The sequence below is a fragment of the Larimichthys crocea genome, chromosome XXI, assembly GCF_000972845.2.
Source record: "Larimichthys crocea isolate SSNF chromosome XXI, L_crocea_2.0, whole genome shotgun sequence".
Taxonomy (NCBI): Eukaryota; Metazoa; Chordata; class Actinopteri; family Sciaenidae; genus Larimichthys; species Larimichthys crocea.
Window position 1 is genome coordinate 947,679 of NC_040031.1, and position 17,035 is coordinate 964,713.

At 40.1% G+C, this 17,035-nt stretch overlaps 1 protein-coding gene across 1 annotated transcript in view; it reads right to left on the reverse strand.

Annotated features, from left to right (window-relative positions):
- The window catches only part of lsp1a (lymphocyte specific protein 1 a), a 35,362-nt gene extending 22,444 nt beyond the window's left edge, over positions 1-12,918 (reverse strand). Inside the window, exons 1-2 of the mRNA XM_019267604.2 lie at positions 12,398-12,918; positions 991-1,137 (exon numbers count right to left, since the gene is read on the reverse strand). Coding sequence (XP_019123149.2) covers positions 991-1,137; positions 12,398-12,456 — 206 coding nt within the window. The 5' untranslated portion in view covers positions 12,457-12,918. The remainder of the gene's footprint in view (positions 1-990; positions 1,138-12,397) is intronic.
- Positions 12,919-17,035: the final 4,117 nt, after the last annotated feature.

Sequence of the window (17,035 nt, forward strand, 5' to 3'; positions counted from 1 at the left end):
GACTGTTTGATGTCATATTTGCATTTTATATGATGAGACGGGCCAAAAATGTTCCCAGCCTTAAACATTATTTTTAAACCTGGTGGCTTATTTAAACAATGTATTGGCCTTCAAACATGGCTACTGTCTTGGGTACTTGAAAAGTTGACTTTCAGTCTAATTAGTCAAAATATTTACAGAAATTCAACTTTTTTGGTAAATATATTGGGCTACACAAAAAAGTGGCTTAGCTTGATAAGTCTCTATTCATTTAGATTAAACTATGTGATCTTTTAACTAATGTTTTAGATACAGTAATATTTTCACTTCCTCTCACTAAACCTGCTTTGAAACTGTTTGTACGCCTCCTGTAGAGGCCTGCCTCCCACCCCTGCTCTGTGTAGTAGTTTTCATTGAAATTACTGACACAACGTATGTATGGACTCCAACTTACTGTTTGTAATTTGACATAATTGATAACAGACTGTTCATTGATAGCTCTCCTGCAGCTGTATCACACATGTATTTGCTGTGTTACAGTAAGTTAATGAAAACCCAACATTTCCTGCATCACAGTGACAACGGAGAAAAACATAGAGAAGCTTTTATTGTGAAGGAGCTACAGAAAATATAATGTGTCACTAAGGTTAGCGACAATAAAAGAAAATATTAATAATAAATAAATATTAATATTAAATATTACATGGAATATCTTATCTTTAATGCTGTTGTTATTATTATTATTATTATTATTATTATTATTATTATTGCTACTATGCAAGGCGCCAACTGCTCATCGGTTTTAAGAGCTAACCATTCGATGGCACAGTCTTCGGGAGCAATTTGGGGTTCAGTATCTTGCCCAAGGACACTTCAACATGCAGACTGGAGGAGCCGGGGATCGAACCACCGATCATTAGATTAGTTTGACTACCTCGGCAGCCGCCCGTGTTCTTCTTACTGCATGTGGACAGTAAAACATTGATACAGTCTCAGTTTGTCTGTACTTACATGTTCTCTTCTGCCGGCGTCTCGTTTTCCGGTGAAAGCTCTCCAGGCGACGAGCCGCCATTCGTCCAGCGCGAGGCCTCCCGCGCTCGTCGTCGACGCTCCCTCTCCACCTCCTCAGCATCCTCGATGCTCCTCTGAGCTGTCAGCCTGAAGAGAAAGGAGGACACAGAACAGTCAGTAAAGGCGGGAAGTAACGGAGTGCCTTTGGTGCAGGTCAGTACACAAGTTAAACTGTACTGTATGTGTCACAAGTGTATCAGTACTCCATGATATTTTTGTTTAGTTTAGCAATAGCGGTCCTATTATCTGACTTTTTTGCAGACTGGGAGCTCCCAGTGAATCTGGACCACTACCGAACACATCTGACATCTGAGGTGGTTTTCTTGCTGGGTTTGGCCTCTGGCATCTCATGGCTGAGTCAGCTAACCTAACCTAGTTGCGTGGCTAACATATATGACAGATAACACACATATAACTGTCTTGTGACTTCAAGGTTTAATTTATTATCAGAATAGATGAACTGAATTGGCTCGGTATAAAGCCACAAAACATGAACTTGTCAGGAGATCATATCTACGATTTTGGGGATGGAATCAATTGACGCAATAAAATTTCCCAGAACTGAATGATGGGAAAATTCCCCAAATATCTCTAAATTAGTAATCACTTAAATACTGACTTTTATATGTGATGAGTACTTTTCCCATGCAGTGCCATTGCTCACGGTCTTTCATCACTCGTGGTTGGGAAACAATAAAATCTTAAATGAGAAACATTTGTCACGTATCACAGAGTTCTGACTCATTGTCGTCTCTCAGGCCTCCTCAGTTTCTTAACAAAGAGTTCGTGTTAAGTGAAGAAGCTGAGATCCGGTGAGGGGAACATCTGTCGGGTCTCAGAAGAGAAACGATGGCGGCTGTTTATCTGCAGGATAAACACACGTGTTTTTCACCTCGTGTAAGCATGACATCACAACATTTATCACAAACATTGTTAATCTTTATTTATCCAGAGACAACACGCCAAGCAAGAACACTCACACATGTATGAATGCACGATGGCGCCCTTTAGACCAACACTGAGAGCTCTACTCTCAGAGCTGGAGGAAGTACTCAGAAAAGAGACAACACCACAGTGTAGAAGTAATCTGTGGCACAATCTGAGGTATGAGAAACCTTCAAATAAATAAAGTATCCTGGTCTGTGGTCTGTGTTGATGTTTATCCTGTTTCAGCCTCACTGGAGATGGTTTGTGGATTAACAGGTCAATAAGCTCCATGTGGCCAGGTGTCCAGTTACTCCTATTTGGCTTCTGGGTCACCAACAGATCCCTAATGGCTCCATCTGTTCCTTCACGCCCACCACAGACGGATCTATGTAGGTGGTTTGCTGTGACCTCTGACCCTCAGCATCATCACAGATAAAACCTTTATCTTTTCACCCTCTCAGGTTCAGTTTACATACAAATACAAGCTGCAGCACCAAGTCATCTCAGACTCCTCATCTTTGCTGTGCTCATCAGAGATTTACAACAAAACCAAAGTGCATCTTTGTTCTCTGCCCTGGTTTGTTTGAGCTTTGAGAGATTCAGAGTCACAGATTCAGATCTGTGACATGCTGCCTGCTAACAAGTTCAACATATGAACTTTAAAGGTGATGATATGTCAATGATGTGTTCGCAACTTGTTTCTACTGCCCCTAAAAAACAAATCTGATATTGTGTTGTCACTTTTTCCTACATGGAAAATGTCTCTACATTAAGCATCACTTCTTCCTTCCTTCCTCCTTCCTCCTCCTCCTCCTCCTTCCTGTGGGCATTTGAGGACAAGCAAAGGGGAAATGGATGAGGGGACAGAGGTGGAGAGGCCGGTGAACAGCTGGATGTGGCTCAGAAACTCTCCGATAGAAGCTGGGCGGTGAAATGGTACAAAAGTCGCTGTGAGCAGCAGATAGGCAGCGGTCACTTTGTCTGGATGCCTCACTCAGGGTCAGATAAGATGGCAGGTTCAGAAAAAGTTTACTTTCAAAATCAAAACTTCCTTAGTAACAGTTTGTTTGGATTGTCTGGAGTATTTGTAACATTTTAAGTGTTTGTCTGTAGATGTATAACAGACATATGTTCATGAACATTATTATTCAAATAAAATGTTTTAGTTCCTTGGTCCAGGCTGGGATCATGGGAGTCTTAAATGTTAAACAATTACCATCTATCTGACATTATTCAGTCATTAATCATGTTCACAGATGAGGTAATGTATGTAAGTTTTATTTCTTATGTTTAGTCACGTCCACCGACTTCCTTTCATCACTCTGATGTATCCGGTGTGTGTCGTATTTACCAGGTAGTTATAGCAACTAGAGGCAAGTAGGAAACACACCATTACCTGAATAAAATGATGGATTTCCCTGAGCATTGTTGGAAACATTTAGGGTTCACAACTCAACAAAATATATCTATATCTATAGATTTTTAGAATTTAATGCTTAAATGTTTCATATCATATCTTTAAGTAAGAATAAAAAGTATCACCATTTGTATTGTAAGCAAAATGTAATTATGAAAGTAAAAGAGAGAGAGTAAGAAAATCTTAATGTTCACTCACTCTGGAACCAGCTTTAGATACTTTGTCTGCTAGTGCATACTGTATATTAGTAGTGTAATACTAAATCATATCATGTTTTTATGCAGAAAGTAGCTGATAGCTTAAAGTATCAGATACATGTAATAAAGTAAAAAGTTGAATATTTCAGCTGCAGCAATAGTACTCACAAAATCCAATATAAGAATCCATGTGACGCCTTTCTTATGATCTTCATACTCAATACCTGTATTTTATAGAACTGACTTTAAAACTACTTATTACTTATTTCATATTTCATATATATTACAGAATTACAAACACTTCACGAGCATGAGATCCTCCGACAGAGGTCTCTTGGTAATTCCTCAGATCAAAGCTAAAAACCAGAGGTGACCGACGGATCTGCTGGTGGAGATCAGCCTCACTCTGTTTTACTTCAAATTTTCTACAGCATGTCAAAATGTGAAATACAGCACTTGAGTTAATGTACTTGTAGTTACATTCCACCACTTTCTTGTTTTTAAACTCAAACAAGATGAATGTTTCAGTGGAAACTTTCCAACACAGTGTGGAATAAAATTAAGCAACATCGCACTCACTCACGCCTGTGATTTGATTGTGATGATATTCAGTACAACATCACGACCTAAAATGTGATATTGCTTTTATACAACTGTTCTACAAGCTCCATCTATAACTCAACAGTAATAATTATGATTATGATTTGATTATTTAATCATTTATTTGGATCCAGCAACACAAATAGTTCCACAGCTGGACTGAAATTCTTGCCAAGCAACACAACAGTACCTCGCTAGCTTTGATCTATAAGTCTACATGTTACCACAGCCCAGTCAACGTTAATATTTATGACAGACTTAGCCAAATCTGAAAGCATTTCAAAGCCCATGTTGTTAGCTTTATGCTGTTAGTTTCCTTTTTGCTTTCCTCTAATTTGTCTACGTCGGCTGATGTCATATGAGCACACTTAGACGTTTGTGCTGAAGTATCCAGGCTTCTTTCCTTTGTCCTCTTCTGACGACCATTGATAGGTTAGGTCAAATATTGTCTGTGCAAAAATGTTCTTTACGATCTAAGATAGATAATCAGAGTTCATGAAACTAACTTAGAACAATCAAACTTGGTCAGTACTAACTGTTGTATAATATGTAAATAAAATTACTGTTCAACTTTTCCTATTAGCAGCTCCATACTCATATTTTAATTCTGACCTACAGCGCAGAATGTCTCTGTGTGAGCCCTGACAGAGTGTCAGTGTATAAAAACTGGCTCTGGTTGCCGGTTTGTCAGTTTATTCTGTGTTGTCAGCAGTGTGGGTGTTGAAAGCTGTCGGGCTTCGACCCAGCACACTGTTTAGGCTGAACTCTCCTTCCTCTGCCCTCTTGTTACGTCTGCTTTCAGTAATCAGCGTTGTGGGATTCTGTCATACTTGGCCCCGGCTCAAACATCTGATTCAGACTAAATGATTAATCCCCCCTCAGAGTGATTCTAAAGTACCGGGATTACCGGCAGCTTTACTTCCTCCTCCTCGTCCTGTATTTTATCAAAACCAAAATCTTTTTCTCTCGCTCGTGTCATCTAATCATTGCAGTAGGGCAGAAATCTTCCCCCTCGTCCAAAAACCCTGAGAGCCGGTGTGGACTGTATTGAGGTAATGATGCCTCTCCACACAATTACAGCAACATGTGCAGAACACTTTCACTTCCTGAGTGGGAGCGGGAGTCGAGCTGGTTTTCTTATTGTTTCTCTGTAAACTGACACCAGAGGCAAGACTGAGCATGTTGGCTCCACAAACGTTTCCTCAGATGAAGGCTGACAAAGTGCCCTTGAGCCCTGAAGGTCAGTGTGATTTACAGAAGGTTTAACCTGTCAGAGACACACCTGAGCTGAGAAGTCAACATGAGCGAGCAGTGAGACCAGTGTTGGATTATCCTTTAAATGTCTTTTGTTTTCTGAAAACAATGTGTTTAAGTGGAACTTTTGAAAGGAACACATTCAATGTAATTTAGAATAGAAGATAAAGACAAGAAGAATACAAGATACAAGACAAATACTTGGTCCACTTTAATGTCCCTCTAAACAGTAGGGCAACTTAACACGGACAACAAACATGACACATCTCCTCACTGCCTTACGTTATATAACCAAATTATACAAATGCTCTCAAACCCAAGAAAAGGTAATTACACAATAAATCTTAACAAAAATTATTCTTATCTTAGTCTGACAATTTGACAAGTTCACAAGTCATTCTCAATCCAAGTCCAGTCCACCCAGCACATCAGGCTCATGAAACACAGACTCATCAGAAGGTAGCCACATCCTGAAGCGTGCTCTCCTTTATCATCTATTTTTCTCTAAATGGAACCATAATTTACAAAATGAACATCATGGTGTTTAGAAATAGACTTGAAACTAGAGATTGAGACCATAAACTTGTGTTGACTTCGATTCACAGATCCAGCCCTGTCCCCTAATTATATACTGTCAATGCATACAACATATAAATCAGACAAATGGGAGTTGTTGGAAGGTGTGTTTTCTCCCATTTGATGGCACTATTCAACAGTGATTCCCTGGTTCCAGTCTTTTAGTCTTCTCATCTGGATTTCCTCAAGAAAAAAAACTGTTTTCCAGTGTTTTGGTGACATGGCTGGTTGCTAGAAGGTTTGTGGCACAAAAACTTAAAAAATAAAACCAGAAACACAACACACAAACCAGATAAAAGCTCCACCACCTGCCAGGAGACCATCTAAACCACATATTGTTGGTCTCCATGTGCCTGCACTTGTCTGGGATTCAGCTTTATTGAAAGTTTCTCTGGGACAAGAGTAAAAGAGGGATTCACTGTCAGGAGGAAAGAGGTTAAAAGTATTAAGGCCTCAGCTGCTCTTTTGTAAGCACACATGCTGTCATCGGAGGGATGACTTGGTTGAGTGACACAATAATAACAAGCTTTCCTTTCAGCCTTGAAAGCCTGCCAGGCAACATGGGACAGGGGAGGACGGTGGGAAGACGTTTGTGAAATGAAGTCACTGCTGTGTTGAAACAAGTCAAGGCAATGGAGAACATTGAATCACTCTGACACAAAAACAAAAAGACAGCACTTCCCATAAAAAAGTGACTGAAGTCACCAGACGAGTTACGACGGAGGAGCCTGGAGCTCCAAAAAAAACAAGATGGAGCTGTCCATAATGCCAGAGTGGAGGCTTTAAAATGGTTATCCACAAACAAACACAAATGGTGGGTTTACAGTTGATTGTCATTATATTTTAGACACATTCATGGTTTAAAGATGATGAGTCTAATGATTTTGGCAATCCTCACAATAAATGTCCTGACATTTGATGTTCCAGGTCAAGTCTTGGACCCCTTTGATCATTTAACATAGGACATTTAGCGTCTCTGAATTAGATTATTCAGCAGATGTCTTTTTGTTGATTGAAAAAATAAGAGTTTCATAACTTTTAAGCAGAATCAGCCCAATTGTGGCTGAAGCTGGCAGCTGTTCATCTAGAAATGCTAAATCAAAGGTGTCTGAACCTACTGAGTCTTCTTTAGTTTAGACTGAAGAAGCTTTTTCAAAAAGTTTTCAAGAAATCTACAGAAAGACGAGCTGCCTTTGACTTAGCATTTCATGACCTACTGGTCAGTTTTGTCGTCAAGGATACAGGTTCTGGACTGAATGACCTGAAACATACCACTAAATGCTGATATGTTATTGAGCTGTTGTCATGGTGAACAAACTCTGTGGTGCCTCATCAATAAACACAAACTGTCTTTCTCTGGTTGGAAGTTTTAAAAGGAGAAAAAGACAAAGACATGTTGAAGTAATGGTGATCATTGCAACATGACTGAGATAATATTCCTACAATGCAGAAAAAAAGCTGAACTCTATCTTTACGTGTACTGGACACAGCAATGACCAGCAAGCAGATCAAAAGTCCAACAACTCTCACCCGTTCCCCGGAGACACCAAACAGACTGTAATCACCCTGTTATGGCTGTGTGTGGGTGTGTGGGTCCCCCCATGCAGAGCATAAATGGGCTGCAGCTCATTTCCTACAGATCCCTAAAGTCTGGGAACCCTGCAGGTTTGTTTGCACACCGGCTACAACTGCAAGACAGGGCAGAGACGTACAGTCATTTTTTAACATGTAAGTATAACCTAGGGAACATGAATCTGCATGTAAATCCTTGTCACAAGAGACTATATTAAAATTCAGGATCAAAAGAGTCTCAAAGGAGTTGATGAGAATGCCAAAATTAAAAATAAAATGCAGCAAGAGCTTTTTTCCTTGTGTAGATCAGAGACCAAAGAAAACAGACTGTATCTGATTTTACCCAAAACTTTATTTTGTCCAAAAATGACAAGAGAGCAAAGGTGATGAGAAGAGGGCACTGAAAGTTTTCCTCTGACCAGAGGAGCCAGGGAAGTATTCTGCTTCATAATGAGGCAGAAATCTTTGATATAGATCCCACATTAGTAATTAAGTCCCAGTTAGATTTGACCACTCAGTCCTGACAGCTGTTGGGTTCAGGTTGTTGATTCATGAATATCTTTGTGGGTCGTGGTTGGTGTTGATTGGTTCTTGTCACTGGTCAGATGGGTGCTGGTCTTAAAAAACCCTAACATGCATCTCTATACCTTAATTTTCTCTTTGTAAATATCATGTATTTTTTGAATGTATGATAATTACCCCACGATTAAACTTTTAGTGCTGTCTTATCAACAAATCATTATCAACATTTTTATGATCAAAAATCAATCTTTAGCTCGTCATTTTTGTGTCTTCATCTTGGAAAAAAGATTATAGCCAAACATTTTTTAACATTTTTTGTTTCTAGTGTTCATGAAGAAACTATCCAAACAACTGAAGATGAGTTTTTATAAAGCTGAGTCACTTCAACTGACTGTTTCACGTTTCTAACTTAATTTGCTCCCCTGTTATTTCCAACTGTAAAACTACTGAAATAGAAGTAGTACTCCATTACAAGTAAAAGTTCTGCATTCAAAATCCTACTCAAGTAAAGGTACAGAAGACTCTGACTCTGTAGACTATATGTGACATAACTACATATTTATACTGATGTATCAAAGTGTAAGCAGTTTTTTACACCTCTATCTGCTTGAGGTGGAGCTAGTTTGAACTATTTTATATACATTTATTGGTTTAGTTTGGAATAAAATAAATATCTGACTGTGCTGCAACGATTCTGTTCTTTTATTAAAAAATAATGTTATAGGATTGTGATGATAATCTGTGTTCTCTTTTCAGGATGCACAAATTCCTATATTGAAAAATGGATGGATCAAAGTACCAGAGAGGAGTTTCTGCTGTCTGTGTTTACATCACGTCATGAGGTCCAGAGAAAAAACCTGTCATCTGCACAGCTCACAGATATGACTCCTGGAAACAGGAAACACGCTCTGTTTACTTTCCCTCTGCCCCTTGAATCCATTCAACCTGCAGAGGGAGGGAGAGTTCATTGGCCCCATCACTCATCATCTCCACCCTTCCTATCCCCCCCAAAACATTCCTCAGTCTCTTATCTGTTCGTATCGTAAATACTGAGGGCACCCACCCATATGTGGGGGATTTAGGGGTCAGAGGTCAGAAGTATGCCTCCTGGATGACATCACAACACTGAGGGCTGTTTGTCTCCCAGAAAGAACTGATTAAAAACAGCCCTGCTGCGATGAATGGCACATAATCTGATAACAACATGTTTAGAGCTTGAGTCAGCGAATCTTTCTGATGATGTTCAGTTAGTCCTACGGCAGATACTGTAAACATGGTGATAAACTTTTGTTGGCAACGTTCAGCAACAACCTTGCTGACTTGGCCACAACTACCAATATTTTCAAAACAAAGGCAGGTGATGCGTCAAAATTAATGTAGCGCTTTTATATGCCAAAAAACTCTTAAATGCCACTATAACGGAAGGGAAAAAGATAGAAATCAACAGACGGGTGTTGCACATTGAGAACAAATAAAGGAAGTGCAACAAGCCATAAAAGCTACAAGGGCGTGAAAAACGCCCTGATGGGCTTGAATGTTTACACTTCAGTTACTGCAGTTCTTTTTACTAACAAGGCGGGAATGACAGCAGTAACAACAAAAAAATAGACATGATAATAACATAAAATAAAAGTTCCTAATGTTGTGTTCAGGAACATTACCTTTACCAGTATCCAGATGAAACTGAGAATGAGGTCTTTAGTTTTGCCATTCTGTCTATAAAGACATAAGGGATGTACCTTTCAGTCAAATGTCATTTATGTTTTCTTTTGTCTGGATGATTATGAAAAACTTGAGCTATAATACTGTTCCTTTGTTATGATAAAGGGAATCTTTTTTTTTTTTTTTTTAAATCTGGATGAGAAGGCAGAGGAGAGGCCGAGCTTTAAACTAATCTGTAATTTTATAATGAAATAGTTGACCACTGTAACTGTCATTTCAGGTTTTTGGAAACCCTTGATGGTTGGACACTTTGTGTGCATGACATGAAAATCAAATAAATTCATGGATGTACTTTCCTTACACTCCCGTTAAGTCATTTGCGTACAGATAAATGGGAATTCCTCAGAAGAAAATACCAAAAACATGAATAAAATTTAACAAGCCTGAAAAAGTAGATAATACATTACAATTTATAGTTTCTCCCTGTAACTTTGTTCACCAGAACGCTGTCAAATTGTTCAAAACAACCTATAAATTGAGCGAACTCTATCTGTGCGACACTAAATTAGGAACAGAATTGGTTAGAGCGGCTGTTTCCAAGGTTAAGATTGAACTTTAAATCTCGACCAATAAACCACATGAATCTCTTTGAATCCCTATGAGTCAAGATGGGAACTTTCTAAAGACAATAAACCAAATAAATTTTCTGAGGAAACCACCCTGCAACAGAGCCTGGGTTAAACTAAACTCCTCAATAGCTCAAAGCCTAAAAATGCAAAATGAATCACGCCGTCTGATGTGGATGTGAAACAGTTCAGCCGAGATGTCCACGTCGTGCCGTTTTAGGAGTCGGTTTCTGGAGTGATGTCACCGCTGCTGTCAGCCAGACTGATGCCATCTGCTGAGTGGACTGAATCACAGCAAGACACCGCCTCCACCAGCTGTTATCTACTTCATAAACATACAACCCGACCTCTGTTCTTACTGTGACTCAGAGCGCTGCACCCACCGGGCTTGCAGAGCAATAACTTAAAGTCTTTGATACAGTCAGTGACAAATCCATGCATCGGCCTTCTATAGGGAAACTATAGACTGAGTCACCCTGACTTGTCCTTCAACAAAATCTTTAATCTTTAATGAGTCGACTACAAGTTTTCAGATCAGAAGATCAATACCACTCAGATCAGTTTCTCTGTGCTAAAAGCCTATGAAAGTTCTGGTCGTCCAGGTCATTATTCTTTTCCCTCTTTGTACTAACCTAAGCTAACTAACTGCTACCTGTAGCAACATAAGCGCATTTTCACTGTTTTTTACAGTTACAGTTTTTACACATATGATATCATAAATAACAGAGTGCCTCTTAAATAATTTCTGTTTCTTTCTGTTCTCACTTTGTGGTCCGACTCAGTGTCATTGTTCTTTTTGTAGCTTTCATACTTTTATGCTTACAGACTCTCTCCACCTCCCTCCTTGTATGCATAGTTTAATTAATTTTCCAGAAAAAGAAACAAAACACATGATAAAAGTTATATAATCCAGAATGCTCTTAAGTTTTTCGAGAACTGAGTTGAATGTCTTCAGATTCATGACACAAGTTTGACTCAAGTCAAAGTCATATGAGTGTCTATGCCTCTAGTCATCATTGACTAATAGCGGGATCAGCCTATATGATTTTCTATATGACTCAGGGGCGACAGTTTTAGTTAGAGTGTCACATTGGAAGATAACCAACACCTCAGAGTTTCTTCATTTGCATGTGACATTGACCAACACGAGCACAGAGACATGGGAGTGATCTCAATGTCTTTCTGATCACCTCTTTATATCGCACAAGTCATGAAAGATAGAGAGATCACGGCCAAGTCCAATGAGAATTTATGACTATGATCATCTGATCTGACACCAAGAGAAAAAAATCACCATGTTAGTTACAGTACAACAGCATAATGAACTCTAATCTCCAACCACTGAGGAGCCAAACTGGAACCCGACACAGGATGTAAAAGAATATCTTCCCTAAAAAGACAGGACGTGCCGCCACCCGAAAGCACCCAGAAAACAAAAGACTGACTCAGGTGACCTTTCACCTCTGATACAGGTCGCCAACAGCACTTCCCCTCTCTGTAAAACAGAGAAGCCTCGGGCATCTCACTCGCCTCAAACCTCGCAGTTAGTCTGGATTAGCAGACGAGAGGCGTCCTGCCTTCATTGAGCTCATTTTGACAACAATTAAACATGTTTGTAACCTTTTTGAAGGAAGAATAAAGATTGCTGAGCTAAACTGATTCTTAATACTGTCCTTTGTTATGATTAATTCATGTGAGTGGAGGTAAAACCCTAATATCCCCCCAAAACCCTGCGTGACCCAAAACACCAGTAATCCCACTGTTCCCATTTAGATGTGTTTACCACACAAACACACACTCAGCATGTGAGAACAGGTTTTCTCTTCCGAGCCAGATAATGATTTTTTTATTATTTCTAATCTGAACTGAACTGAATCAATGTGTGTTTAAGTGTGTGTGGTGTTTAAATATTCACCTGAGCTGCTTCTGTGTGTTTTCAACAGAAACAAACAGAAACCAGCAGCAGAAACAACAGAAAAAGATCGACCACATACCTCATCAGGTTTTGTAAACCCTTTTTACTGGAGTTTCTCCTCAGCAGAGCGTTGGACATGTTGACTTCTTTTCTTCTTCTACTAATTCTTCTTCTTGTGGTCGCCCTCTGGTAGAAATAAAACAGATCACACCGGCCACTGAGAACAATTTTCTCTCCTCTTCTTCTTCTTTTCACTTTTCACCTCCACACTGAAGGCAGCTCTCTGTCCTGCCGAAGCCCAGAGCTCAAAATTATGTGTGTGTTGCTCTGTTAAAGCCTCCTCCAGTAGTTTCACACACACGCAATCACTAGTTTTTTCGTTATATATCACACAGTTGTTTCTCCCCTGCAATGCTTGTTGGGAATGTCAGCGGAGCTCGGAGTGACTCCCTCCACTCTGTCTTGGAGGCTGGGTTTTTAGTCATTACATTAACCCCCCTCCCTCCAACACATGCACACACACCTCACCCCCTCCTTCTGTCCTACATGTGGTTTTCATTGAAGAGCTCAGAGCAGCGGGGCCCAACATCTCTCACTCTCTTTTTTCTGTCTTTCTTTGCTCCCTTTCTCTGTTATGCCGGGTCATGTGGTCTTCCCTGAGGGGGAATGAAAGACGATAGCCGCCCCCCCAAAAAGAAAAAAAGAAAAAAAAAAATCCACTACTGAACCATCCCCGTCCCCTACCCAACATTTCAATCTCCCTCCAGTAGATTAGCGCAAGCAGCAGGAGAAAAACAAAGTGAAAGAAGGTTATCTCAATCCTTATTGACATCAACACCACATTCAACTCAATTTTATTTATACAGTGTCAAATCACAGACAACACAAGTTATGTCATGACACGTTTTTATGGTCTAGAACATACTCATTACAATATTTACAGAAACCCAACAATTCCCACTATGAGCAATCACTTGGTAACAGTGGCAAGGAAAAAACTTCCTTTAAGAGACAGAAACCTCAAGCAGAACCCAGCACATGGTGGACAGCCATCTGCTGCGACCGGTAATGCAAGATACTCTGACATGAGTAACAATCCTGCATTCAAAATTAGGTCAAGTAAAAGTAATTAAACATCAGCAGTAATTGGTAAAAGGTGATGATAACAGAAGGAAAGACAATAACAGAAACTAAAGAGCTGTATTGATTGAAATAGAAGTGTATCTGTTGCTTCAGATGTGTTTTGAAACAAAATGGAAAAATCTGTTGCACACTTAATTCAAGCAAAAATTTTAATTCAGAGGATTAATGTGAAATATTGTGTGTCCAAGTCTCAAGCCTTATTCACACTGGGGTTGTAAGCGCTGCTCAACAGAGCAGACTGCACCAGACAGGAAATCCGACATAGAATCAACGTAATACACTTCCGCCCCCTTTCAAAATAAAACACAATATGCAGTTCATGTAGCCTATCACAACTTTACATCAACGTTACGTCATGACTGGTGGCACCAGGTCAGCAGTCAATAGGTCAAAGGGGCTCATCATGAACGATGAGAGACTAATTGTTGAAGTGGAACAACACACAATAATTTATGACACAACAGATCCTTTTTATAATCTCTTCCACGTCGGAGAAGCAAAGTCAACTGTTTGTTGTTGTTTCCTTTATACACAGTTTATCATGGGGTCTCGCATATGTTCAGGATTCTCTCGTGATCCCGCGTGAATATGGCTGACTGCCGTCATGCTGCCGTCACACACCCGGTATGAATTGACGCCGGGCAGAGGACGGAGCAAAACCGTGGTGCAGCTGTTCCGCGGCGCTTACGTCCCCTGTTTGAATCCCCAGTCAGTCTCAGCAGTGATGATATTAAGCTTTTCATGCGCCTCAGGAACAGAAAGGTTTGGCGAAGAGGATAGTGAACTTCAACAAGGTTGAGAAATGTTGTCAGAGTTACAGTATGTTACATTTACATTTCTGGACCAAAGAGTTTAACTCACAGGAGGAGGAGGAAGTACCTGGACTTCAACAATCCACCAGTGAGTCAGTCATTAAATGTGTGCTGTGCAGCTACTTGTTTCTAAAACCTGCAGAACCTAAGTTTAGAGATCAACTAAAAGCTTCCAAAACTTTTTGGACTTTTGTGGATAAGTGTATAAAATGATGCACAAAACATCTGGAATGGAATATTTTCATTTGATGGGATGGTGCAGCTATAAAAAACTAGGGTTTAGGGTTATTTTTCCTGCTCGAAGGCTTCATCTTTTCTTTTCCTAACTCACAAATTCCAATGACTTTGGACTGACTCTAACAATCCTGTTTAATTATACTGTCTTTGCACGTGATGTCCTACTCGGCTGAGTTTGTTGATTGTTGAGCGCTCGCAGGTCATGAAACCTTCTCTGTCCTTAACACTTCGACAAACAAACTCTACGTCTTTGTCTTCGCCCAGCCCCTCCCCAAAATGCTCACACTCACATATTCAACACACTGCTGTTGCTACGGTAACCCACTCATCACCATTCACCCCTGGAGTGTCGGTAAGTCTTGCATGGTGGCACGTCAGACAAAAGGGCATTCTGGGAAGTGAATTCATGGCTTGGACGCCCACCCTCCCACCCCTTCATGCTCATAAAACAGAGCTGCGGTTTCCAACGAACACAGGCTGCCCTGAACACAACCTCGACACTCAGACGCTCTAAAACAAACAGAACAAAAAACAGTGAAAGGCTGAACAGTGTTTTACAGCTACACGCTCACAAAAAAATACTCACTGATGTCCGTTACATCAACATAGATTAATGCAATAACTGTCTTTAACATAAAACTGATCCAGTGATTCAAAGGGAAACAACCCACCTGCGCTGCCATCAGGTGACAACCATAAAGCTTCAGAATGGGTTTTAGTGACAAAAATTATGCTTTTATGTATGTCCCCTGGAAAGATTATGTAACACAATATACTTGTATCAGTGGTGGAAGAAGTATTCAGATCCTCAAGTATAAGTACGAGTTATTTAAAGTCCTGCATTCAAAATCAAACTTATGTAAAAGGAGCAAAAGTAACAGAAAATCATATTCTGCAAACCAATGATAGTACTCTGTGTAAATTTGCAATTGAACTCCATTATGTCAGATTTGGTATTTAACGATGTAAATACAAACACTGATGCTTAATGCTCCTAGTCTGGGTTTTACTATAATCAGTGAAATATTTGGTGGTGTGTGACTGAATGCTGTAAAGTGTGGCTTCCTTTTTTTGCAGGTGATCATGCAGGGAGCATAAAGTCACATAGTGCAAGAACAGACGTATGGGGTGCAGAGTGGGAATGACAGAGACACCATTCACCTGATTACACATAAGTGTAGCATCACAATGATAGCGAAGGTGTAATTTTGAGTAGAAAAGTTAAGTATTATTGCTTTAATCTTATATTTATGAGACAAACATCAACCTGATGTATCAGCCAATGCTGGTATAAGTCAATCTGATTGGTCAGCTCAGGCTGGACAACAGAAGCGTTTATTGGAAGAAGAGGAGGCATTAAAAAGTTCAGCGTGGCGTTCACTTCCCTGTCCAGTGTTTCAACATGACAGTGGATTTCCACTTCACTTTCAATCAAGAAGCACGTTTCCTCTGTTTGCATGTTAGTGTTGGACTGCAGAGCGTTTTGTGGTCAGGGCTGTAGATTAAGTCTCCCAATGGCAAGGAAACATGTTAGTTCACTTTTAATCTTTCCAGCGTCTTGGCTGAGAAAAGACAGCTCGCATGAAGCTGAATGTGTTTCACTTCACAGCAGGACGGTTTGTCTGAATGATTTAGACCTCTGTGGACATCCAGCCATGACTCAAACATTCTGTGACAGCCTGCTCTGCCGCTCTCCTGCACTGCTGCTTAGCCACACCACTCATCAGCTGAACTGCTTGCACCTGCTGCTCTCACCTGCTCACAATCTTCAATCAAGCCAGTATATATGCAGCCTCACCACTCTCACTCTTTGCCAGATTGTCTTTGCTCCCATGCCAGGCTCTCCAGCACTTGTTCCCGGACTGCTTACCTGGTATCACCCTAACCTGCCCTTCGACCTTTGTGACACGTCTCTGCCCCTGTAAATCCACCAGCCTTCCATTGGACTACTGTCTGCTCCCGAGCCCCACACATCCATTACCTGCCATACTCACCTGGATCTACTTCACTGTCACCATCTTCTGGTTTGCTCTGTACCTGTGATAGTCTGCTGAATAAAGACTGTAAAAGGATACTTGGTTCATTAGTGCTGCAGTTGGGTTCATTCCATACCGTTACACTTATTCTTCAAGTGTTGTTCTGATTAAAGAAGAGTGAGGTTGATGAAATGACTGCAAAACAGTTTGAGCCTGTAATTAGTCAGAGTTAAGTCATGAATCAGTTTGCACAAATAAGAAGCTCAAGTTAATGAATACTTATAGAAATGTGATTCTTCTTTTGTGGTTGTGAATGCTTCACAGAGGTATGTTCACTGTCACATATTTCTGTCTGCTGATTGACACAGCTGCCTGTGGTTCTCACTCATCAGAATATTTTGTTTTATGCTGAAGAAGAGTTAAGAGTTAATATTTCAATAAAAGATTCAAGAATCCTTATTCTTCTATTTAATATCGTCTATTGATTACTCTTTGCTTTTGCACAACTCGTATTTTGTGTGTCTGTGGTAAGAATGATTGTAGTGAATG